General features: G+C 39.9%; 1 protein-coding gene across 4 annotated transcripts; it reads left to right on the forward strand.

Annotated features, from left to right (window-relative positions):
• Positions 1-121: 121 nt before the first annotated feature.
• LOC140204172 (uncharacterized) lies at positions 122-27,578 on the forward strand. Of its 4 annotated transcripts, none has more exons than XM_072270624.1 (4): positions 122-2,857; positions 13,476-14,102; positions 23,371-23,450; positions 24,641-27,578. In XM_072270624.1, exons 1-3 carry the CDS (start codon positions 287-289, stop codon positions 23,428-23,430), a joined length of 3,258 nt encoding a protein of 1,085 aa, XP_072126725.1. In that variant the 5' UTR covers positions 122-286; the 3' UTR covers positions 23,431-23,450; positions 24,641-27,578. The 4 variants fall into 4 exon arrangements, with proteins under 4 accessions (XP_072126725.1, XP_072126726.1, XP_072126727.1 ...); XM_072270625.1 differs by having other exon boundaries at positions 26,701-27,578; XM_072270626.1 differs by having other exon boundaries at positions 13,476-14,054.
• Positions 27,579-27,982: the final 404 nt, after the last annotated feature.

Raw genomic sequence — 27,982 nt, forward strand, 5'->3', positions numbered from 1 at the left:
CATTACTTGTTCTGTATCCTCAAATGAAATGCAATCACAAATAGCAAGCTGTGAAATGTCAATTGTTAATACCAGTTCAAAGGACACTGCTGCTCCAAAAATCTGTGGTGTGCAGTCAACTGGCAGCTCAAAAATAAATAAAAGGAGAATATCATTCAGCCTACCACAAGAATCAGTTTGTGAAAAAATATATTCGGATAGCATTTCACCAGCCTTTGATAGCGTAGCTGAAGAAGCACCAGAAGATGTGTGTTGCTATAAGCCAGGCATTTCTGGCTTAACGAAAATGTCTGAAGTATTGGTTGAAAATATAGTTGATACAGTATTCCCTTCAGAGTCATCAAATGAAGAAACAGGAGTATGTCCATTTGTTAGAACATCTGGTGCATTCGACGAAGGTATGGCAAGTAAATTGGTACAATTCATTAGAGATGAAAAAAAGAAATGTCAAGTTTCAGATGCTGTGTTAGCTGAATCTCCTGAATCAGATCTCAGAGTGGAAAAACTTGCTTCTCAAACAATTGAAGAAATTGGATCACATTTCTTCCTTCCACATGTTGATTCAGAGGAAAGACAAATCTGTGGGGAAGAAGAGACAATTTATAAGGGTCATAAACAAGATATAAAACCTACCTGTTCAGAACCTCATCTGGCTGAAAATATTGATGTAGTATTACAACCCAATGTCTTGAAATCTATCACTGATTACGTAAAGCAGAGTGTCTATCGAAGCCAGTTAGATCTGTTATGCGGGTTGAGAGAAGCAGATACATTTAAAAAGGATACCACTAGGCAAGAACTGCAAGATTTCTTCCTTGAGCAAGTAACTAAAGAGAACATACAGAAAATTGTAGAATGCAAAAAACACACCCTATTTATTGACAAGCAGCAATCAGAATGGATACCTTTGGAAGAGAAGAAAAGTGAGGAAAATGTGTATACAGCTGATGATCTTGACTATGATTCAGTATGTCCATTAACACAAAAAGAGACTGTTGTATCATGGATCCCAACACCACCAGTTTGTGATGAAAAATATAATGAAAGTTTTGTTTCAGTTGATGAACTATATAAAATATTATGTAGGGAAGGAAAGGAAAGAGAGAAAAATTTGCCTCAAGTTACAGATTCAATTTTACAAGCTCCAATGATTGAATCTACTGCAAGAACAAAATCGTCTCAATTAAATCTGCTCTCAGATCCAATTATTTCAAATACCTTCCAAGAATTAGAAAGCAGTTTTAAATCACCGTGTGTTTGCCCATTCAAACCTATGGATACTAATATCTATAAGTTTCCTGACGAGCAGAGAACCTCATCAGAACACTCAGACAAAGAGAGAATATGTGCACTATCTGACTTTGTGACATTACCGACAGAGGAAATAGATACATATGCTTCCACCTGCACATGGCCACTACATTTTAAAGATAGAAAGCTTTCTGTTTCTTCAGCTTCAGCTGGAAGCAGTGAAGCAGAAAGCCTTGTTCAAACTGCTCTGTGTAATATTTGGGATGCTATGCCTTATGAAAAAGAACTTGCTTCAGAGTCACACAAACATGATAAACCACACTCAAGTGAAAGTTCTATTGCACTGGATGATTTGACTGAAGAACTATTAACAGATGCATTGATTTCCATTTTCTCATCTACGACAAACTCAGTTTTGCAGGAATCATTGGACAAATCAAGTCTATCATCTTCCCAATTAAATTTATTTTCAGAAAATATTGTTTCAGATATTATGCAAGGATTAAAGCAAAGCCCTGAGTCTTCTGTGTCCTCTCTATGTTTACCTTCATCCAATGAATCATCTGGAAAAGACAGTAGTCCAAGGGCAACTCTTCATAAAGATAATTTAAGGAAACCAGCGCCAAGCAAGCCACAATTTTCTGGAAACGTTAGCTGTTGTGGTAAAACTGCACAAAAATTTACAGAAGAAGAGCTTGCTTCATCTTCCACTTCAGCAGATTCAACTGTAAGTAGAGATGCAGATCGTTTAGTTGAAACGGTTCTGTGTAATATTTCAAGAAAGGATAATGAGGACCTATGTAGCTCTGAACTAATTCAACAGGAAAAGGCAATACAACAGAAAAGAGCAACTCAGCTTGAAGTTTCTAGTGCAAGTTCCCTTTCATTAAATGAATTTACTGGAGGGTTCTCAAAAGAGGATTTTGCTGCTATTTATTCTTATGTTACAGATATGCTTTCAAGTAAATCGCTCACTCAGCCATCTCTAACAGGAAGTCAGTCTCAGACAAGTTTTCTTGCAGAAAATGTTGTAGCAGATATTATGCAAGATTTACCTGAAGCACCTACTTCCTTCCCAACTAGACCTTCTTTTGATAATGCCAGTTCAAGGAAGTTAAGCATGAGTATTGCAGCAGAACAGCCAAGTCCCACAAATGAAAGCTCAATCCTTAAAATCACTGAAGGAATACAGCTGTCTGACTCCTCTTCTGCAGAAGGGACATCACAATCAACGTCAACTGAAGCAGAGGATATGGTTCATATTGCTTTGAATGATTTGTCAATTACAAACCTTTTGGAGATTGAGGATGCAATACCTGTGAGAATTGTACCACGTAAAGGATTAACAGAATTCAACGTAAACCCAGAGATAATCTCAGAACATTTGTCAGTAATTTCAATCAAGACTGAGCCACTTGAGGTACTTCAGCAGATGACTTTGCTTCAAACTGGTCAAAGTTTAGATGAAATTCGTAAAGCTTCAATAGACAGTATGTCACAGCTAACATCACCCATGTCAAGGCGTATCAGTTTTGTGAAATCAGGTGGATCAACTAGAAGGGGCTCTTTGAATGAGCAAGGTAGATTGGATGTGAAACGAAATGAGGTATGTTAAACATAAAGAAGCCCATGATAGTATTTGCTAAAGGGGAAAGCCTCTTTAGTTTCACCTTCCTTTGTTATCCATCAGTTGCTCAGTTTTTCCGCTGTTAATCCCAAACTGACAGTTGAATGTGGAAGGCCAATTCTGAAAGCCTTTTTTGATAGTTTTCTTTTTCCACCTATGGTTAAAATACTTAGCACTTTCCCTAATGTCCTGGCCCTAACCCAGACCATAACAGGGGAATTAAAGTGAGTTTTCATTCATTGAATGTACACGTAACATAGAACGTAGAACAATATAGCACAGGGACAGGCCATACATCCTACAATGTTGTGCTGAACCACGTAAAAAGCAAATCAAAAACACCCAAACGCTAATCCCTCCTACCTACACATGACAATATCCCACCATCTTCCTTACATCCATGTGCCTATCTAAATATCCCTTAGCAGTCTCTAATGTATTTGCCTCTACCACCATAGCAGGCAGTGCATTCCAGACATCTATCACACTCTGAGTAAAAAATTTACCCTCACATCCCCTTTGAACTTACCCCTTCTCATCTTCAATGCATGGCCTCTGGTATTAGACATTTCAACCCTGGGTAACAGATACTTCCTGTCTACTCCTATCAATGCCTTTCATAATCTTATAAACGTCTGCCAGATCTCCCCTTAGCCTTTGTTATTCCAGGGAAAACAACACAAGATTTTCCAGCCTCTCATTGATGACACATGTCCTCTAAACCAGGCAGCATCCTGGTGAACCTCTTCTGCACCCTCTGCAAACCCTCAACATCCTTCCTATAGTGGGGCAACCAGAATTGTATGCAATACTCCAGATGTTTTATAAAACTCCTAACCAGAGTTTTATAAAATTGCAACATAACCTCTCGTCTTTTGAACTCAATGTCTTGGCTAATAAAGGGAATCATTCCATAAACCTTCTTACCTACCTTATCAATCTGTGTAGCCACTTTCAAGGAAATATGAACTTGAATCTCAAGGTCTTTGTGCTCAGCAACACTGTTAAGGATCTTGCCGTTAACAGTATACTGTCTCCTTACATTTGCCTTACCGTGGTGCAACAACCTCACATTCATCTGGGTTAAACTCCATCTGCAATTTCAGTGCCTGTATCTGCAACTGATCTATATCACACTGTATTCTTTGCCAGCCTTCTACTCTACCCACAACACCATTAACAGTTACGACTAGCACATATTCTGTGATCTTTGTAACTTCAAAACATTAAACTTATTCAAAGAAAGACACAGGAGTGTGGGAATGCAGGTCTAACTTCATGTTTCCGTTAAGCGAGGTGCTCACGTATCACATGGTAGCATAGATTACAGGTGCCATTCATGTATTTATATGTGTAATTCATAACAAATTATTTAAATGAACAAGAATGCTTAATCAGCCACTATATATACAAGATTACTCAGATATTAAATACCAACAATTACCAATTCCCATATGCCTTTGAGAAGGTTGCAATGAACTATGCTATTGGATCAATGATAACCATATGAAGAAACCCCCATAGTCCTGAAAATGAGTTGCAGCAATGGTGAATTGCTACATATTTTCAAATGTGATTTGAAGGGGAATTCTCAGGGGGTGATGATCTCCTAAATCTTTTTGTGTGTGGTAGACAGATTTCATTTTTATTAATGTCATTTAGAGATACAATATAGTTACAGGCCATTCTGGGTCAATAAGCCGAATTATACCCCTGTGACAAATTAACCAAATTGTACATCTTTGGAATGTGGGACAAAACAGGAGCATCCAGAGGAAACTCAAGCGGTCACCCCTTACAGACAGCAGTGAAACTGAACCCAGATCGCTGGTTCTGTACTAGCATTACGCTAACCTCTATACTATTGTGCTGCTCTTTTAGTCACCCTGTTATAGAAAAGACAGGTTCTAGAAGCTGGAAAGGGTGCAGAGAAGACCCATGAGGATGCTGCCAAAATTCAAAGGCCCAAGCCATATGGAGAGGATGGCAGGCTAGTGCTCGCTCCCTGGAGTTGAGGAGACTGAGGGGCAATCTCATTGGGGTATACAAAACAATGAGAGGCATGGACAGGGTGAATATACTCCGTAGCTTTACAGAATGCTGCAAAGAAACTTAAGATAGATGGTACAGTACCTGTCGAACATAGTATGTTCTGCTGCCGCACTGAACCAACAGTGACAGAAATAAACATTTAGGCTGGTGCTGATCAAACAAGTGGTTTGTCCTGGATGTTGAACTTCTTGAGTGTTCCTGAGTTGGCACTTATCCAAGCAAATGGAGTGTATTCCATGATACTCCTGACATGCTTGCACCAAGATGATAATGGGATATGGAACCAAATGGCCTGGGTAGAACCAGAACTAGGCATAATTTAAGCAAATTATTGCTGAGCAACCATTTTGATCCCATTGCTAATTACAGTTATTAATCTGCACTCAAACATTAACAAGTGTTGAAAAGTTGAGGGTGTAGAAGGGAACGATGTTGTAGGAGGTAGTTGGATTTATCCTGCCTTTTGTAGTCAGGCATATCTTGGATTTTTCCATCTTATTGTGTTAATGCTATTCTAGAACTATCAAATGGGAACACATCTAGTACCAGATCACAAATCTCAGAATTACAATTAGAGCATTGCGATGCCCATTTTTTTCTGTATTCACCATATTCAATTTATTTGTAATTTCATGTGAGGTTAATCAAACTGGCTAAAGTCTGTTCTCTGTAGTGGTGCATTTTTCAGAAGAAGGCTGAAATATTATGCAATTACTTTTTTAGTTAACAATGGATTCTGTTCTGACCTCAAATGCTGAACCTCCAAAGGAATGTTCAAAGGACCTTCTGTGAGTTCTTAGTTGTCCACCATTTGTGAAAGAATATAACGGAAATCCAGAACTTTGCTCTGAAACTTTAGGGGTCCTTCTGCTTTTTCCATAGCATGAAGCTCTGAAACATAACAAAAAGAGCAAATGTAGGTTATTTGGCCCTCCAAGCTTGATCAAAATAATCATGATGTATTATCTGCCTCTGTATCATATTTCTATTCTCTTCCCATTCTGTCTTTTGTGTCTAGGAATTATCTTCCACCTTAAAATATTTTATGGCTTCTACAGTCCTCTTTGGCAAGACTTGCCTCATGAGAAAGTTTCTCTTCATTTCTGTTCTAAACATCTTGCCCCTGTGCCCCCGAGAATGTGATCCTTCATCCTAGACAACCCAACAGGGCAAGCATCCATGTGCAATCTGTCTAAATCCATCAGATTAGACAGATAGTTTCAATTAGATCATCTCACAATCTTCAATGCCTTTACAAATATAAACTGAATTGATTTAATTTGTCCTCATATGGCACTCCTATCTTTCCAGGAAGCAGTCTGTTATTTCTAGTATTGAAGATCCTTATTATCCTGTGTTGCAGGGTCACCAGGCACCTCATTTTTTTTAGTGTACATTTCCTCGGACTTCTCCCACTAAGTGGTTCTATAGTCCTAATTAGACATCTTGGTAGTTAAAGAGTGAGAGATTTGCTGGGCTATAGTTAACATATAATCATGTAGTTCCGCTGCTGCAATTGGTCCTGATTGCCAAATAGATGTCTGCTTTTGAGCTGCTTCATTCATTGTGAATCTTTCTCATTTATTGTAATGTCTTCATTCTGAAGGAACTTTACCTTCACAACAACTGTGCAGTGGCTACTCCATCTGGTACTGTCATGAATAGATGCACCTGCTAGAGTTTGTTTATGAGGATGATTAGAAATGAGGTCAGGAAATTTGATTGTATAATACCTTGCAAGTGATGAATATACCTGTGCGAGTGGATTGTTTATAACCTGTAATAAGCAGTTGTAAAATATGGTATTTATCTTTAAAAGTTAGAATAAATATTAACACAAATTAGAAAAGGTTAGAACAAGAACAGTGGGAAAATAGTGAAGAAAATAATTGTAAATTTTCCCTGCACAGTGAAGGTAGACTTATAGGAAACTGATATCGCACAATGTGACTTAAGGCACAGTTGGATGGCTCAAAGGAGAAGTACTAGGAGGGGTCCAGGGTCAGTGAAAAGTGAGTCAAACAGTGTGATTGTAGAACTGGAGGAGGTAACAGAGATGGGGCCGGTGGTCTTTGTTATGAGTAAGTTATGGATTTGGAAAACCAGCACAATGTCTGATTTAGTATCAGAAACTGCTGATCTCCTGGAAATATCATGCACAACAGACTCAAGAGGTGATAGAGAATGGTGCAAAAAACCCAAAAACATCCTGTGAGTGGCAAATCTGAGGGTGAAAACGTTTTGTTAATGAGAGGTTGGAGGAGAATAGTCAGACTGGTTCAAGCTGACAGGAGATGGACAGTAACTCAAATAATCATGTTTTACAACAGTGCTGTACGGAAGAGCATCTCTGAAATGCACGGCATGTTGAACCCTGAAGTGGATGGGCTACAGCAGTAGAAGACCATGAACGTACAGTCAGTGGCCACTTAATTATGTACGTAATCAAGTGGCCACTGAGTGTATGGTCTCAATCTTCACAGTTACTTTAACTATTGCAGTCAGATAAATATGGAAGCCCCATGGCTACATCGAGGAATCTATTGATGTGGCCAACCACTTTTACTCTGGACACTCTGTTTTAGCCTGTGTGTCTTCCTTGTAATCACAGCAAGTAAGGATTTAGACAAGACATGCGTATTACAAAGGGAAAATTCAGTGGCATTATACATTTAGTACTAGAAGCTATAATCACTGTATAATTTTCTCAGATGTCTTTGTGCTCTGTTTCTAGTTATCCTTCTTTGGCTGCTTGTCACTTTCTCTTCTGTCTGTCATTCCATCTTTGTGTCCCATTCTGGCGTAATTTCCCTTTCCTTCTAAGTTTGGAGGTCATGGGTGATTTGGGACATAGAAAGAGTAGACCAGCATCTGATGGTGGCATTTAGATTTATGGAGTCATAGAGCACTCTACCACAGAAACAAGCCTGTTTGGCCCATCTAGTCAATGCCATAAGACCATAAGATATAGGAGCAGAAGTAGACCATTTGGCTCATCGAGTCTGCTCTGCCATTCAGTCATGGGCTGATCCAATTCTTCCAGTCATCCCCACTCCTCTGCCTTCACCCCATACCCTTTGATGCCCTGGCTAATCAAGAACCTATCTATCTCTGTCTTAAATGCACCCAATGACTTGGCCTCCACAGTTGCTTGTGGCAACAAATTCCACAGACTTACCACCCTCTGACTAGAGTAATTTCTCCACATCTCAGTTCTAAATGGACGTCCTTCAATCCTGAAGTCATGCCCTCTTGTCCTAGAATCCCCTACCATAGGAAATAACTTTGCCATATCTAATCTATTCAAGCCTTTTAACATTCAGAGTGTTTCTATGAGATCCCCTCTCATTGTCTTGAACTCCAGGGAATACAGCCGAAGAGCTGCCAGACGTTCCTCATACGGTAACCCTCTCATTCCTGGAATCATTCTTGTGAATCTTCTCTGAATCCTCTCCAATGTCAGTCTCTCTCTCTCTCTTTGACTATCCACAGGATGATGATGGTTCCTTTCAGTCAGTTAGTGGGGTGGTACCCTACCCCTCAGAAAGGAACAGCGTGTGCGTGAGTGAATCTTAGGTGAGTAGGGGGTTGCACAGGTCCAGACCCACCCTCTCGACATCCCCTCCCAGATCCAGTGGCATGGTGGCATCCAAGACAGCTGGGGGAGTTCTGTTGCAGTGAATGGACAGACCAAGCTTCAATGCAAGGGATACCCTTTCCGCGCTTCATGGCACGTGTTTGCTAGATGGCCGTTGACCCTACGAGAGGGTTCACCCGCCCTTTGACAGGTCTTGTTTTTGTTCTGCAGGGTGTCTAGCCACCCTCCTCACCAGGCAAGCCTGGTGGGGGAGCCGGTTTAGTCGCCGACCACCCGACCATGCGACAGGTAGTACTGGGTTACTTGGTACCAGTAGCACTCAGATGAATGACCTGACCAGAATGTCAGTATATCCTTTCTAAACGAAGGAGCCCAAAACTGCACACACTCCAAGTGTTGCTTCACGAGTGCTCTATAGAGCCTCAACATCACATCCCTGCTCTTGTATTCTGTACCTCTAAAAATGAATGCCAACATTGCATTCGCCTTCTCCACAACCGTCTCAACCTGGAGGTTAACCTTTAGGGTATCCTGCACGAGGACTCCCAAGTCCCTTTGCATCTCTGCATTTTGAATTTTCTTCCCACCTAAATAATAGTCTGCCCATTTATTTCTTTCACCAAAGTGCATGACCATACACTTTCCAACATTGTATTTCATTTGCCACTTCATTGCCCATTCCCCTGAACTATCTAAGTCTCTCTGCAGGCTCTCTGTTTTCTCAACACTACCTGCTCCTCCATTTATCTTTGTATCATCGGCAAATTTCGCCACAAATCCATTAATACCATAATCCAAATCATTGACATACATCGTGAAAAGCAGCAGTCCCAACACCAACCCCTGTGGAACCCCTGGTAGCCAGCAGCCAGCCAGAATAAGATCCGTTTATTCCCACTCTCTGTTTTCTGCTGACCAGCCAGTGCTCCACCCATGCTTGTAACTTCCCTGTAATTCCATGGGCTCTTACCTTGCTGAGCAGCCTCATGTGCGGCACCTTGTCAAAGGCCTTCTGAAAATCCAAGTACACCAGGTCTACTGCATCTCCTTTGTCTAGCCTGTTTGTAATTTCCTCAAAGAATTGCAGTAGGTTTGTCAGGCAGGATTTTCCTTTCAGGGAACCATGCTGGCTTTGGCCTATCTTGTCATGTGCCTCCAGATACTCCATAATCTCATCCCTAACAATCGATTCCAACAACTTCCCAACCACCGATGTCAGGCTAACAGGCCTATAGTCTCCTTTCTGCTGCCTCCCACCCTCCTTAAATAGCAGAGTAACATTTGCAATTTCCCAGTCACCCGGTACTATGCCAGAATCTATCATTTCTTGAAAGATCATTGTTAAGGCCTGTGCAATCTCTCCGGCTATTTCCTTCGGAACCTAAGGGTGCATTCCATCAGGTCCAAGAGATTTATCCACCCTCAGACTATTAAGCTTCCTGAGCACCTTCTCAGTCGTAATTTTCACTGCACAAACTTCACTTCCCTGACACTCTTGAATGTCCAGTATACTGCAGACGTCTTCCACTGTGAAGACTGAGGCAAAACACGCATTCAGTTTCCCTGCCATCTCTGCCTCTCTCATTACAATATCTCCAGTGTCACTTTGTATTGGTCCTATATCTACCCTCAACTCTCTATTACCCTTTATATACCAGCCTGGTCTTTTGCCTGGTCCGATTTACCCTGCACCCAGACTACACCTCTCTCCTCTTCAGTGTTATAATTGAACTTGCATCTACGTCACCTACTGGCAGCTCCTTTTACACTCACATCACCCTCTGAGCGAAGAAGTTCCCCCTCAGACTCCCCTTAAGTGCAGTATTTTGCCTTTCACCCTAGACCTCTAGTTCTGGTTTAACTCAAACTGAAGGGAAAATCCTGCCAACATTCACCCTATTTATACCCTTCATAACCTAGTCACATCTCTATATGAGTTTCCATCGAACTCAATATATAAGTTTGCTGATGACACAGCAATTGTAGGCCGTATCTCGGGTAATGATGAGTTTGAGTACAGAGAGGAAATTAAGAACCTTGTGGCATGGTGCAAAGAAAATAACCTATCCCTCAACGTCAGCAAGATGAATGAATTGGTTGTTGACTTCAGAAGGAGTAGCGGACCGCACGACCCAATTTACAACGATGATGCACAAGTGGAACAGGTCAAAAGCTTTAAGTTCCTTTGAGTCAGTATCACAAATGACCTGATTTGGTCTAACCAAGCAGAGTCTACTGCCAAGAAGGCCCACCAACACCTTTACTTCCTGAGAAAACTAAAGAAATTTGGCCTGTCCCCTAAAGCCCTCACTAATTTTTATAGATGCACCATAGAAGGCATTCTTCTAGGGTGCATCACAACCTGGTATGGAAGTTGTCCTGTCCAAGACCGAAAGAAGCTGCAGAAGATTGTGAACAGGGTGCAGCACATCACTTGGACTCACTTTACACCGCACGCTGTCGGAGCAGTGCTGCCAGGATAATCAAGGACACGACGAACCCAGCCAACCCACTTTTCGTCCCTTTTCCCTCCGGGAGAAGGCTTAGGAGCTTGAAGACTTGTATGGCCAGATTTGAGAACAACTTCTTTCCAACTGTGATAAGACTGCTGAACGGATCCTGACCCGGATCTGGGCCGTACCCTCGAAATATCCGGACCTACATCTCGTTTTTTTTGTACTACCTTACTTTACATTTTTCTAATTTTTCTATTTATGATTTATAATTAAAATTTTTAATATTTACTACTGATTTGTAATTCAGGGAGCAGGAAGCGCAGAATCAAGTATTGCTATGATGATTGTACGTTCTAGTATCAATTGTTTGGCGACCATAAAGTATAAAGTATATGATCTCCCCTCATTCTTCTGTGTCCTAATCCATTCAACCATGACACGTACATCAGAATGCTCTTCATCAACTACAGTTCAGCATTCAATGATATCATCCCCGAAAAACCAATCAATAGGCTTCAAGACCTTGGCTTCAATACCTCCATGTGTAGCTGGATCATTGATTTTGTCATTTGCAGATCTCAATCAGTTTGCATTGGCAAAAATACCTTCTCCACAATCACCGTTAGCATAGGTGAGCCACAAGGCTGTGTGCTGAGCTATTGCTCTTCTCACTTTATACTTATGACTATGTCAAAGCACAGCCCCAATGCCACATGTCAGTGGGGGAGGGTTCCATGAACCAGTCCTCATCTGGGGATCAGAGGTGGAGGGGTCAACAACTTTAAATTCTTTGGTATTATAATTTCATAAGATCTGTCCTGAGTCCAGTATACAAGTGTCATTACAAAGAATGCACAGCAATGCCTCTACTTCCTTAGTTTTCAGGTCATATCCATTAAATATCCTTTTTCCATCATTAAGCAAAGGCTATGTGTTGAGCATGATAGTGAATTTTGGCATTAGTGCCTGCCTTAAATGTAAGGTGGCTCCTCAGATATGAAATATATTCTACATTTTCCAGTGTCCCACTGTGAATCATTATTATCAGAGTGCATGTGTTGAAAGTGGGGGCATGTTAGAGGAGGATCTATAAATTGCAGCTACTAAATGTAAGGTCCTTCAATAAATCAGTTGAAGGTGGCTTGGAGTGAAATGTCAATGGACATGGAAACAGCAATGTCTGGATACTCCAACTTCACACTGAAGTTGAGTGACCTTGATTCTGGATTGTAGTTGTCATAGCTTAGTTCCATTCCCACAGGTGCAGCATTGTGGTGAGAAAAATTGGATTGGAGCAATGATGAAGCCTTGTTGGACACCTCCACTAAAATTGCCGTTATTGTAACCCATTGGTTAAGATCAGAGCAAATGTAGGATGCAGACAAAATTTTGTGCACAGCCTGAATTTATGAACAATATTCAACACTCTTCCCAAATACCCTCCCACCCGCCAGTGAAGTCAGAGACTCTAGTGAAGTTGGAAAAGGACATGAATAATAACGTGCTGATCCTTTTATTTCTTTAGAGTTATCATGCAGTGAAGATTATGTCCAATGTATTTCCAGATAGTTTGAATATGACATGTGATTCAATATGTAGCTCTTTGGCTTCTCAGAGGAGGTGATTGATGAGAACTCTAGCATTAACTTGCCCTGTGGCGGAAAGTAGGGAAATCCTTCTGTATTTATCAGTCATATCCTTTCTTGAAGATGGTTATCAGCATCTCTAAGGTCCCTTGAAAAATGCTTCTCCTGAGATACGAACAATGAGATTGTGGACTCCTGACTTAAGTTCTTCAGTGCTGAATTATAGAGTGTTCCATTTAAAATTTTCATTCATGTGAGTAATTCCCTCATCACATTTCTCTTTCTGCAATCTGCCATGATCTAACTTTTGCACAACCTTCACTCTGTTCATTCACTACTGGAGGCTGTGCCTTTTACTGTCCAGGCATTGGCTCTTAAATTCTCTTGCTGATCATCACAGCTTCTGAACTCCCTTATATTTTAATACTATCTTTAATCCCAAAATCTCTGACTAAGCTTTTTGTAATTTTTGATAATAATTTTGTCTTTGAGGTTGCTGTTGATTTCTGTATAATGATTCTTCTGTATTACATCTACGATTGAGTTATTGAATAACTGATGTAAATGTGATTTATTAGAGCACAATCGTTGGTAATGGTGATCATGGAACTACCTGATAGTTTAAAAAGCTCACTTAGATCACTGATGTCTTTGAAGTGAAATAATCTCACATCGCTTCCGAGTCTAGAATATATGTTACTTTCGATGGCTGATAGGTTTGGCTCTTAAAATGTCCTCTAGAATAACCTGGCCATCCATTTAGTTAATGACTGTTGGGGATGGACAATAAATGCTTCCTGATTCACAAAAAATAAAGAGTAACATAGATTAAATTATCCTTATTTTTTGCAAAATAGGAACATGTATATTTTTTGTGTAATATTAAATCTCTTTTTTTGTGACAGGTGATCGCCAGAAACTCTTTTATAAATTTGCACAATCCTGATATTTCTAAAGTAGAACTTTTAAAAGATGTGAGAACAACTAGGGACTTAATAATACGCCTGTTAGCCCATGGTGTTGAACAAGATCCAGACCTTGACTGTGAGAATGATACAGAAGAAGAGATAGAAATTCAAAGCATAGACAATTTTGAGAGTGTTGGAATGTTTGCTGTCGACATAGAAGAAAAGCATTCAGTTTCCAAGGCAGATGGTATTATAAAAGATGAAATTCCTAACTTATTATTGGAAGGGTTGGGCAGTATTGGTGACAAAACGATTAATGACTTATCGGTTGAAAAACTGCGATACAACATTGCACGGTCTGAAAGAAGACAAAGTTTTGAAGCTTTCATAGAACTTCTGCGCAGGACATCAGAGTATGAACCTGGAAATGAACTAGTATCACTGCAGAACTGGTTTACCCTTCACAATATAAAAGAAATTGGTGCCATTAGTGGAGCCAGAAGAGGAACATCTGCAGACGGTCATATTCCACATCCCCCACAAGAGAGGAAACCAAAGGCAAAGGATTGCAGTCGTGTACGTTTTGACTTTAAGGCCTTTATTTCTTCAAAGATTTCCAGCACGGTATGAAATAAGTTTTGTGTTTAACTCATCAATATTGGCACAAGATTTTTTTACTGGATACTGGTTTATTCTCATATAATTCTGAAAAAACTTCACCTATTTCCTCTGAGATTAAAATTAAATAGCATTTTATATTTTAGCTATTGGTCACAGAAACAGACTGCACACTAGCTTAATGTAACAGCATAAATACTTAAGTGAGGATTTTCCAGACTAAAATTGATTACCCCATTACAACCAAATTAGAAACAGTGTCCCAAAGGACAATAAGATCCTGAACCAGAAAGTGAGCTAGAGTAAAGGAGATAAAGCAAATATAATAGATACACACAAAACGCTGGAGGACCTCAGCAGGCCAGACAGCATCTATGGAAAAAGTACATTACCTCTGCACTAGAATCCATGTCTGTATAAATAAAATATATCGTAACAGCTTCTTTTAAGTTTCTTAATAATTTGTCAGTCATTTGATTTGTCCACCATGTTCAAAATGTATTTATATAATCTTCTAAGAAGCATGAAAAGTTGAGTTTAGATTGTTCGTAATACAAAAGTTAATCTAATTTGATGATCTTCCACTTAATACCTTGTTTAGTTTGGATATTTAGTTCAGATTTCTTTTCCTGTTACTTAGGGCAGATCTGAGATGCCCCACAGTTAAACTAATTTTAAGCTCCTCTTATGTTTTCTATACACAATTTGGATATAGAAACATAGAAACATAGAAAATAGGTGCAGGAGTAGGCCATTCGGCCCTTCGAGCCTGCACCGCCATTTATTATGATCATGGCTGATCATCCAACTCAGAACATCGCCCCAGCCTTCCCTCCATACCCCCTGACCCCCGTAGCCACAAGGGCCACATCGAACTCCCTCTTAAATATAGCCAATGAACTGGCCTCAACTGTTTCCTGTGGCAGAGAATTCCACAGATTCACCACTCTCTGTGTGAAGAAGTTTTTCCTAATCTCGGTCCTAAAAGGCTTCCCCTCTATCCTCAAACTGTGACCCCTTGTTCTGGACTTCCCCAACATCGGGAACAATCTTCCTGCTTCTAGCCTGTCCAATCCCTTTAGGATCTTATACGTTTCAATCAGATCCCCCCTCAATCTTCTAAATTCCAACGAGTACAAGCCCAGTTCATCCAGTCTTTCTTCATATGAAAGTCCTGCCATCCCAGGAATCAATCTGGTGAACCTTCTCTGTACTCCCTCTATGGCAAGGATGTCTTTCCTCAGATTAGGGGACAAAAACTGCACACAATACTCCAGGTGTGGTCTCACCAAGGCCTTGTACAACTGCAGTAGTACCTCCCTGCTCCTGTACTCGAATCCTCTCGCTATAAATGCCAGCATACCATTCGCCTTTTTCACCGCCTGCTGTACCTGCATGCCCACTTTCAATGACTGGTGTATAATGACACCCAGGTCTCGTTGCACCTCCCCTTTTCCTAATCGGCCACCATTCAGATAATAATCTGTTTTCCTATTTTTGCCACCAAAGTGGATAACTTCACATTTATCCACATTAAATTGCATCTGCCATGAATTTACCCACTCACCCAACCTATCCAAGTCACCCTGCATCCTCTTAGCATCCTCCTCACAGCTAACACTGCCACCCAGCTTCGTGTCATCCGCAAACTTGGAGATGCTGCATTTAATTCCCTCATCCGTATGGTAACTATATACTTTTAAGTTACAAAATAGCATCCATGGTGGCAATGCATATTTGTGGAGAGAATCCCTTGAACTCCTGCGGTTGCATGGTTGCTACATAAACACACACACACACACACACACACACACACACACACACACACACACACACACACAGAACAGACTTCAACTGGACACATGTATGGATAGGAAGCAAATTATTTTGTGAATCAGCCTGTAAAACTAATCTGATAGTTATTCAGTCATTTTATAGCTCAGTGCTCCAGCTAACATCTGATAAAGTCGTATGTTTGAAAAAGCTTCAGCATTAGAAAGGGACACTCATCATTGCTAACTGAGGACAATGATTAAGGATTTGATGCTGATTGATTGTTTCAAATGATTTCAAAAGTTGTTTCATATTAGAAAACTTTGCAGAAATTGATGTGACAAGTGCTGATTCTTTTGTTTATACACATTTACAGGGATGTGGGCATCAAAGGCATAGGGAATGTCTGTTGCTCATTCACATTATTACAGTCATACAGCATGGAAGCAGGCCAACTGCGTTAGCCGGTGAACTAGTCCCATCTGCCTGTGTTTGCCCTATAGCCCTCAAAGCCTCTTCTACCTATCTATTTATCTACAAATCCCATTTCCAGAAAAGTTGGGATAGTTTCCAAAATGCAATAAAAACAAAAATCTGTGATATGTTAATTCACGTGAACCTTTATTTAACTGACAAAAGTACAAAGAAAAGATTTTCAGTAGTTTTACTGACCAACTTAATCGTATTTTGTAAATATACACAAATTTAGAATTTGATGGCTGCAACACACTCAACAAAAGTTGGGACAGAGGCATGTTTACCATGGTGTTACATCACCTTTCCTTTTAATAACACTTTTTAATCATTTTGGAACTGAGGATACTAATTGTAGTAGACTTGCAATTGGAAATTTTGTCCATTCTTGCTTGATATAAGACTTCAGCTGCTCAACAGTCCGTGGTTTCCGTTGTCTGATTCTCCTCTTTACGATGCGCCATATGTTTTCAATAGGAGATAGAGCTGGACTGGCAGCAGGCCAGTCAAGCAAACGCACTCTGTGTCTACAAAGCCACGCTGTTGTAGCCCGTGCAGAATGTGGTCTGGCATTGTCCTGCTGAAATAAGCATGGACGTCCCGGGAAGAGACGTCGCCTTGATGGCAACATATGTCTCTCTAAAATTCTAATATACCCCTCATAGTCATTGGTTCCTTCACATACATGCAATTCACCCATGCCATGGGCACTGATGCTGATACCATCACAGACGCTGGCTTTTGCACCTTTCGCTGATAACAATCTGGATGGTCGTTTTCATCTTTGGCATGGAGAACTCGACGCCCGTTTTTTCCGAAAACTAGCTGAAATGTGGACTCATCTGACCACAGCACACGGTTCCACAGTCTTTTGGTCCATGTGAGATGAGCTCGGGCCCAGAGGACTTGCCAGCGTTTCTGCATAGAGTTGATGTATGGCTTCCTCCTTGCGTAATACCGTTTCACGTTGCATTTCTGGATGCAGCGACGGACTGTGTTGAGTGACAACACAGGTGGCTATAATTGTCACAGAAGCCTGAGGTCTCGAAGATCATGCGCTTCAACAGTGGTTTCTGACCTCGCCCTTTACGTACTGAGATGTCTCTGAATTCTCTGAATCTTTTCACAATATTATGTACTATAGATGTTGAAAGACCTAAATTCTCTGCCATCTTGCATTGAGAAATGTTCCTTTTGAACTGACTAACAATTCTCTCACGAATTTTGGCACAAAGGTGTGAGCCACGACCCGTCCTTGCTTGCAAAGACTGAGCCTTTGATGGATGCTACTTTTATACCCAGTCATGATACCTCACCTGCTACCAATTAGCCTGCTTAATGTGGAGTCTTCCAAACTGGTGTTACTTGAATATTCTGTGCACTTTTCAATCTTATTTTAACTCTGTCCCAACTTTTGTTGAGTGTGTTGCAGCCATCAAATTCTAAATTTGTGCATATTTACAAAATACAATTATGTTGGTCAGTAAAACTACTGAAAATCTTTTCTTTGTACTTTTGTCAGTTAAATAAAGGTTCACGTGAATTAACATATCACAGATTTTTGTTTTTATTGCATTTTGGAAAATATCCCAACTTTTCTGGAAATGGGGTCTGTAGATGTCTTAAATGTTTCTGTTATGCCTGCCTTAACCAGATGAACTCAATGCCTTCTATGCCCGCTTTGAAAGGGAGAATATAATTACGCCTGTGAAGATCTCTGCTGCACCTGATGACCCTGTGATCTCTGCCTCAGAGGCTGATGTTAGGCTGTCTTTAAAGAGAGTGAACCCTCGCAAAGCGAAAGGTCCTAATGGAGTACCTGGTAAGGCTCTGAAAACCTGTGCCAACCGACTAGCTGGAGTATTCAAGGTCATTTTCAACCTGTCACTGCTGCAGGAGGAAGTTCCCACTTGCTTCAAAATGGCAACAATTATACCACTGCCTAAGAAGAATAACGTGAGCTACCTTAATAACTATCGCCCGGTAGCACTCACATCTACAGTGATGAAATGCTTTGAGAGGTTGGTCATGACTAGACTGAATTCCTGCCTCAGCAAGGACCTGGACCCTTTGCAATTTGTCTATTGCCACAGTAGGTCAATGGCAGATGCAATCTCAATGGCTCTTCACACGGCTTTAGACCACCTGGACAACACAACCACCTATGTCGGAATGCTGTTCATTGACTATAGCTCAGCATTGAATACTATCATTTGCACAATCCTGATTGAGAAGTTACAGAACCTGGGCCTCTGTACTTCCCTCTGCAATTGGATCTTCAACTTCTTGTTGTGGACTTCAGGAAGGGTAAGATGAAGGAACACATACCAATCGTCATAGAGAGATCAGAAATGGAGAGAGTGAGCAGTTTCAAGATCCTGGGTGTCAAGATCTCTGAGGATCTAACCTGGTCCCAACGTATCGATGCAGTTATAAAGAAGGCAAGACAGCGACTATACTTCATTAGGAGTTTGAAGAGATTTGGTATGTCAACAAAAACACTCAAAAACTTCTATAGATGTACCATGGAGAACATTCTGACAGACTGTATCACTGTCTGGTATGGGGAGGCGACTGCACAGAACCAAAAGAAGCTTCAGAGGGTTGTAAATTTAGTTTGCTCCATCTTGGGTACTAGCCCACAAAGTACCCAGGATATCTTCAAGGAACAGTGTGTCAGAAAGACAGCATCCATTATTAAGGGCCTCCAGCACCCAGAGCATGCCCTTTTCTCACTGTTACCATCAAGTAGGAGGTATGGAAGCCTGAAGGCACACACTCAGTGACTCAGGAACAGCACCTTCCCCTTTGCCAACCAATTCCTAAATGGACATTGAACACTACCTCACTTTTTTAGTACATATTATTTCTGTTTTTGCATGATTTTTAATCTATGCAAAATACATATACTGTAATTGATTTATTTATTTACGTTTGTATTTTTTTCTTCTATATTATGTATTGCATTGAACTGCTGCTATTAAGTTAACAGATTTCATGTCACATGCTGGTGATAATAAACCTGATTCTGATCCTGATATTTCTGGCAGCTCATTGGTGTAGGTTTTGGAGGTGCTATTGAAGAAACCTTGGCAAATTGTTTGAATACTGTACATAGGTTGTACTCACTACACCATGGTGGTGGGTGGAATGTATTTTTAAGGTTGAGAATTAAGTAGAAATAATGTCAGCAGCTTTGAGGTGGATGGAATCAAATTTCTAGAGTACCATGACAATTGTAATCAAATGCAGTAAGTAAATTGTTCTTGAACCTGCAGTATTAATGCAGGTGGTCCAGTTAAGTTTCTCGTTAACAATGAGCTCTAGAATGTTGATGGTGGAAAGATTGGCTTGATAATGTATCTTCAAGAATAGGTAGCTCAGTTTTCCCTTGTTGTTGATGATCATTGCCTGGTTTATGCAGTTCAAGTATTGTCCCTTTTCAGCTGCAAGACAATGGGTCAAGGACAGTGTCCTGAGGGCCTTCCACCTTCCACAACAATGTCCTACACTGAAATAATTAAGCTGCAGTCACAACCAGCCTTCTACATGCAAAGTTTTACTACAGCCAATGGAGAGTGTTTTCCACTTGATTCCCCCTTTAATTTCAGTTTTACCATAACTTACATTTCATATTATTGGCTGAGCCTTCTGGATTACCAACCAAGATTTTTAGAAACATAGAAAACCTACAGCACAATACAGGCCCTTCGGCCCACAAAGTTGTGCCAAACATACCCCTACCTTAGAAATTACCTAGGGTTACCCACAGCCCTCTATTTTTCTGAGCATCATGTACCTGTCTGGGAGTCTCTTAAAAGACCCTATGATATCCACCTCCACCACTGTCGCTGGCAGCCCATTCCACACACTCACCACTCTCTGTGTAAAAAAAATTACCCCTGACATCTCCTCTCTACCTACTTCCAAGCACCTTTAAACTGTGCCCTCTCGTGCTAGCCATTTCAGCCCTGAGAAAAAGCCTCTGGCTATCCACATGATCAATGCCTCTCATCATCTTATACACCTCTATCAGGTCACCTCTCATCCTCTGTCGCTCCAAGGAGAAAAGGCCGAGTTCACTCAACCTATTCTCATAAGGCATGCTCCCCAATCCAGGCAACATCCTTGTAAATCTCCTCTGCACCCTTAATATTTTTGCTCAATTTCATTGCAGTGCACCATGATCGGGAGAATGAGAGAGAACAGAATAGGGTTGGATGTCGAATACTGGAGTTGTTGGGTGGGGGGTGGGAGTAGGCGGTGTGGTGATAGAATAGCTGTCTGTGGGAAAGTATTGCTGACCATGGTATTCAGAAGTAATTATTCTAATTTTTGTTGGCTGGTCATGCCCACTACCAATTTTACATATTGTTGATATGTCCCAGCACTGTTACATTCTTGGAACAGCTTATTTAGAGGACTAACTCCCGACTACATCTTTTATACTACACTCAGGAGGCTGTCTAATCCCTTGGCTTTTGCTACATCTCGGACTCTCCAATTATTTCTTGGTATGACATGGAGAAAATAGAATTGCCAGAGGAGTGAGTTGTAAGATGGTAGGGATCTTAAGAGGAAATCACTTGTTTAGTATTCAGATGCTAAACCCCATTGTTTTTATGGTGTTCTTTCACCTGTCAGCCATTTTGTTGTCCACTACAATTTACAATTAAAACCTTTAATCTCATCCATTGGTCATGAGATTGCTTACTTCTGTCTTTGCAGTCATGTGCTTCTGTGTTGCTGCCTTGCCAGCTTGGACCTCATTTCAGGTATGTGTGGCATTTCCTCCTACACTCATCATTGAACCAGATTTGATCATAAAACTAGAGTGACAGATATGCCAGAGGTTTACAGAGAGCATAGAAGATTTTACCTCCATAAAAAGTATATGGTGCTTAGTTATACCAAAGATGTAATGGATAGATGATTCTACAACAGGTAGACTACTAAGTAGGAGGCCAAGAAGATGTATCCTTGGCTTTGATTTTTTACTCACTTGTTATGGGTTTAGTCTGGCAACAGTTTTCTCCAAAATTTCTCTAGCTTCATCAATGGTGGTGTTACTATAATAAAACAAAATTACCCAAGATGAATCTCCAACTTCTACCAAGGCACTAGATCTCTTGTGAATCTATTATACCAAAAGGACAGGGTGTTTGCAAGATTGTGATGATAGAGATTGGCAAACATTCCATAAGGTGTGTTTTTGTGAACACAGCGATGTCAGGCTGTTGCCAGATTACTCTGACTATTTTAAGTACCGGTCCCAAGATCTTTCTCCAGCAGTTTTTGCAAATTTGACTGGACTTGAATTTAGTATCTTGGTAGAAACTGCTGGTTTGTCTTGTGATTTTTTTTTCATAGTGGTTTTGCTTCAGTTGAATAATTTCATGGACTATTTCAAAGGCCAGTCAAAGGTTTCTCCCAAGAAAATTTTGCATATGTCCTTCGCTAAAGAAATTAGGGAAACTTATAGATTTTAAATTATTTAATTAACTTAATTTTATATTCCCTAGCTGCCCTGATGGGATTTGAAGTCATGTGTTTGGACGATTAGTGTGGACCTCCATATCACTGAGATGATAATTTAATTACAGTTTCCTTTTCTACTCAGCTTTCTTGTGAACTGTGGTTTAAATTGTGACACTGATTTCGAGAAAGTGGAATCACATTCCTGCTATTGACTTCTGGTTTCACCTTTACCCTTTTGCTGGGGGAAGAATGATCTCTCTGTGAACCCTTACATTCTAGCAAGGCTTCGCAAGGTGTAAGGGGAGCTTTGGCATAATCACCTGTCGTTTTTTCCTTTTCTCCTTTGCAATTCTGGTAACTACAGATAGCATCAAATATAATCTGAATCAGAATCAGGTTTATTATCACTGGCATGTGTCGTGAAAGTTGGTAACTTAGCAGCAGCAATACAATGATAATATATCACCTGATAATATAGAAAGAAAATAAAATCAACTACAAGTATGTATGTATATTAAATAGATTAAAATAGTGCAAAAACATTTAATATATATTTTTGGAAAGTGAAGTAGTGTTCATGAGTTCAATGTCCATTTAATGCTTGCTGTGTGCCTTTAAATACCTGAGCTAAAAAATGAGCTGCCAAGATCTTCATTGTGCCTGTTTTGCCTTATTGGTTGACAGACCTGGAACTAATGTGTTAATAAGGTGACTGATTTAAAGCTATTACAAAAATTACAGCAAAATAATGGTATCACTGTTCGAGATAATTTTGGGATATGTAGGATCAACTGCTCCTTTCCTGTTGCGAACAGTTATTTTTACACTTTTTTCAATCTCACATAACATAATTGGGGGTCAAAGCTAAATAATTCTTCCAAAGAACATTTAATATTACATCCAAAATTTAGTATGAGTTTACAAAATTCTGTCATGATTTCTACCCTGATGTTAGCCAGACACCAAGCTAGAAAATTAACCTCAAAAAGTAATGTACATCATTATCACATTCTTTACTAATCTGTTCCACAGTATAATTTTACAATGTGCTTTCAAGGGGAGTCAACACAACCGGTGAATATTAGTCTCCCTTACCTCACATAATAGAGGAGTTTTTAGACCTAGGCAGATGTCTTTCTTACAGATTTTTTAAATCTGTGAAGTAAAACTCTGTCCTTCAGCGCTCATTTCAGTTCATTATTGGCAAAAATGCTAAGTGTCAAGCACTTTTCTAAATAGTGCTTACAAACTTAACACTTTCTTAAAGTAAGGTATTCTGTTAAAATGGCACCACTTGGAAAGTTGCAATGGCATCACTAATGAAATATTAATATGAACAAAACATTGGTAACTTGATATATGATCTCAGAAATAAATATCACATGTAGCTTTCAGGTGATTCCATATATCAGAATGGATTTAAAATAACTGGTACCCATTTTCTTGTATTGAGAGTAATAGAGAAACTTAGAGAACAATTGTATGAGTTTAACAAAATGTTGGCCCTGAACAGTAATGAAAATATAGTTGTAATGTTATTTTTTTGCAGACCACAGCAGAACTGAAAAAAAGAGAAACTAAACATCAATCAAAGTCATCACCCAAATGAAGTTCAGAAGTTTAATAAAGGTGATAAACCTAAAATAACTACTTACTCCAGAGGGGTTTACATGGTGTCTTCAGATGTGAAACCATTTAATGGAATTTTCAATATTCCTCAGTGATTTTCTCTTTCATATAACTATCCTTTTGAAGAGAATTTCTCTCAATTCCACCTTAATCTCTTTTCCTACTGTAGCATGGTTGAGAGGGAGGGTTTGGGCTTCTCAAATATATCATGGGCAATGTAGAATATAAGTCTCCCTTACCTCATATATTTTAAGTATTTAGGGCAGGGAGTTCCCAATTTTTTTATGCCACGGAACCCTACCATTAACCAAAGGATCTGTGAACCCTGGGTTGGAAACCCCTGATCTCGGGGAATAAGGGATAAGGTAATTGGATGGGAATGCCGATTTGAAGTAGGATATTATATTGATGAACAATGGAGCTGGCTGAGTGGGCTTTGTGATCTTTTTTTAAATTTTACATTCGTTTGATGGATGCATCAAATAGGAGTTCTGTTCCTTTGTGCAATTACTGTTATTCTATGCAACACATTTGCTTAAGACAGGAGTGCTGGCTGAGGTAATCCCAAAGGACTGCTATGTCCCATTGCTTTATGTCATCCGGTTAAGGGTTATCTTGGTTCAGTTTATTCAGAATTCCCTCCTATATGAAAGCATTATGTTTCTTTCCAAGGACAATTATTTCAATTCATATTGCCATAAAAAATGACATGTTAAATGTCTACTCTTCAACTGTCTCAACTCAGAACTTTTAAGACCAGGGAGGGAGGAAACGTCGACTCAGACCATGAGAGGCCTGCGTCGGGCATTTTCATGCCTTACAAGGCGCAGATTGGAAGTCTGTGTGGGGTGCCACTCCTCAAGGGCACAAACGCACTGCCACAGCTGAGGCTCGAACTAGCAACCTTGAGATCACTAGACGAACGCCTTAACCACTTGGCCACATGCCCAACACCAGGCTAAGACTAAGACATAAGATAAAAAACATTGATTCATTATTTAGATACTTCTAATAACACTGAATTTTATATAAATTCAGTTTCTAAACAGTAAGAACGATATGAATGTTGAAAATAGCTAGAATGTACCATTGTGCCTATATCTTTTTTATACGCATTGTTCATGAATCAGATATGAAGGAAAAGGCCGACCTAGTATCATTAACAACATAATGTGCTTCTTTTTCCACAGGTTTAATATCAACAGAATTTACAACCATATTACAGAAATATAGTATCAAATAAAGCTAGCCATCTCAGAGAACTATCTTTGATATTTTACTTCCTGTATTATTTTAAGCATCAGTGTTGTAAATATACAGTATTATGAGATGTTAGGATTACAGATGTTGCCTATTCTCCTCATGATGCTACATGCCAAGACAATAGGTAAATAAGTTTCGATTTATAATTTCTGATGTGGTGGTATACTACTGACTATCACAGTAGTTAACCTTTTCATTGGATGTTAGGTTTCATTAGCAGAATTCTAAATTATAAGAGGACAGCACCAGCAGTGTCTTATTTAATTCTGAGAAGGAATTCTCTGTGATGACTGACTAGTGCCATTCATTATCAGTTCAGATTATATATTTTGAATCTTGTACAGACATAACAAGAATTGTAGAAGGAATTTTTTTTTGTAAACAATCAAATACTAGAGAAAGAAAGACAAGCAAGGTTCACTCAAAGCTGCAACAGGATTCCATTCAACAAAGAAATCCTTGGGTAGTTACTAAACTACTAGTAGTTACTAGTTCGAGCAGTGACAAAAAGAAAGGTATTACCACCCCCTCCCCCCAGCAGATTCTCTCCACAAACACCCAAACAGTTTTGATGGTTCTAAGCATATGAAAAACATCATGATAATACCTTAGACAGTAGACAATAGACAATAGGCGCAGGAGTAGGCCATCTGGCCCTTCAAACCAGCACCACCATTCACTGTGATCATGGCTGATCATCCACAATCAGTACCCCGTTCCTGCCTTCTCCCTATATCCCTTCACTCCGCTATCATTAAGAGCTCTATCTAACTCTTTCTTGAAAGCATCCAGAGAATTGGCCTCCACTGCCTTCTGAGGCAGAGCATTCCACAGATTCCACCTTCTTCAGCATTCCAGAGGAATCATTTGTTCAAATCAACTAGCTTCATTTAGGATCCAAACAGAGATATGATCATCTTATTTTTGATAGGGCCAAGAATTTGAGCTGTGAATCCAGCACAGAATGCCTTACCTAACCAAACGCTTTGACCCTTTGTACTAGTTATGGCCCATGATCAAACCCTAAGAATGCCTTCATCTCTGGAATTCCATTCCATTCTTATCCACATCTGATGTTCAAAGAAAGTCCTCTCTTATGGAAGAGGTATAAGGAATGTTGTGTGCTTTCTCAGAATGGTGTGAAATAATAGAAGGCAGGATGACTCAGGTGGTTGTAATATTACTGGGCAGTAGTATTTCATGGAGTTTTTGTGCACTGAATTTAATACCAACACCTATTCAGGTCCTCTGCAAAAAAAAATACAACAAAAATTGCAAAAAAAGACATTTGAGATACTTTAAAAGATTTATACCCTTAAATTGTATCAGTGCAGCAGAGGCAACTCTGCCAATTATTAATTTTATTGCCCCAGTTAATAATTAAGTCTTTTAAGAAAACAGAGTACTGACACAGCAGATTGTGGATATTTTCTAAAGAAAATGATATAATTTTTATAAACAAAATGCAAGGGAAAGAAAGTCATAGAGAGTGCTAACAGTTAAAGCTGCGACCAATTTCCATTCAACAGGGAGGCATCGTACGCTGCATACTGAATCTTACAGAAACAACAAATACTATGGCTGCTAGGCAGGACAGAGAGGCTGTAGTGGATAGGAGAGAGCTCCACAATTCACTCTGTGGGACATAGAAGTATTTGTACTAAGTATGAGCTGAGAAGGAGTCTCTATGTACGGGGCCAGGTTTCAGTGGTGCAAGGGAGCTGTCGGGGCTCCCCACTGAAGAGAAATGAATGTCTGGGAACGTTAGCCAGCAGTGATATCCCTCAAGCTACAAAGTAAATCTGGGGGAAAAAATTGTGTCATTATTAAGTGGCTCAAAGCCTGCTTTCTAGGCTTCTTGTAAAAAAAAACAATAGGATAACTGCCTAACACTGATTATGATCAGAATCAGGTTTATTATCACTGTCTTATATGACATGAAATTAGTTGTTTTGCATACGTTTATCAAAGCACATCAACTTTGCAGCATTTCCATCTTGTGAAAAGAAAATGCAATGATCTTTCCAGACTGAATTAAAAGGAAATGACTTTTACACATGTACAACCAGTGAAGATAAAGACCAATGCACCATGCAGAGTTCCGGTAAGATGGCAGCGTGCTCAGATGTAGTGGCTTATACAGGGCCAAAAAAATGTGTTATTGTCCTTTTTAAACATATTCGTTAGTATTGCAAGACCCTGCTGGACTTTAAGAGCTTAAGGTACTGCAGGCATATCCCATCAGCAAGTTGCTCATTTGCCGAGAAACTGAGGAGCTGGATTTGCTGCAGATCAGGCTGGTGCCTTCACTGGAGAGTTAGTGCGTGAAGATGGTGTGCAGTCTAGGCAAATAATCGTCTTAGTGATTTTTCTTGTGCTTGCAAGACCCTGTTGGACATTGTTGATATGGAAAGTTGCAAGTCTGATTCACTGATTTATTGGTGGGTGGTGGGTGAACTGCAGGGCCTCGGTTGTAGCAATACGAGGCATCCAACTGTGGTGTTGCCTGTTTAAAGCTGCCCAGGAAGGAGGTGCTGGAGTCAGTGCGCTCCACTGGAGCACGGGGGTGAACAATTCGGTGTATGTACTGCCCTCCATTGTTCACTCAGCAGAAGACAAGCCATACTGTGTTGACAACAGACTGCTACAACATTCGTAGACTCAGTGTCTTGGACTACATTTTGTTTTTGTGTGTCTGTATTTTACTAATATCTGAGACACCTTATTCCTTGTGCTGTGTATGACTGCTGGTACTGTGTTTTTCACATTGAACCTGGAATAACGCTGTTTCATTTGGCAGTATCAACGGTGTTTATATCTGGTTGAATGGCCATTAAAATTTAACTTTAAGAATTCCATCCTTCTGAGCCCGCTCTCATCCCCTTATGTTATTGTATTAAAGTGATTAAATTGAAATCTCTAATATAAAAAGGAAGATTTTAATGATTTGTCCTCCATTTTTGGTTCGTGACTCATACCGCGGGAGAAGATAGTTTGCTCTGTAATGCTCCAGACTTTGGCAACTAGAATTTCAAACACAAAGATGTATTATCTCTTAACCAAGAAGAGGGCATGTCGGAGAGATTGTAACTGTGAACTTCTTCAAGAAAAGAGACATTTCAGGCTGTGACAACCACAATTCAAAGTAAATTTATTATCAAAGTACATATATGTTGCCAGATCCTACCCTGAGATTCATTGATTTGCTGGAATTCACAGTAAATACAACAAAACACAATTGAATCAATGAAAAAACACATATAAGACAG

This window comes from Mobula birostris, chromosome 10 (assembly GCF_030028105.1).
Source record: "Mobula birostris isolate sMobBir1 chromosome 10, sMobBir1.hap1, whole genome shotgun sequence".
Lineage (NCBI taxonomy): Eukaryota > Metazoa > Chordata > Chondrichthyes > Myliobatiformes > Myliobatidae > Mobula > Mobula birostris.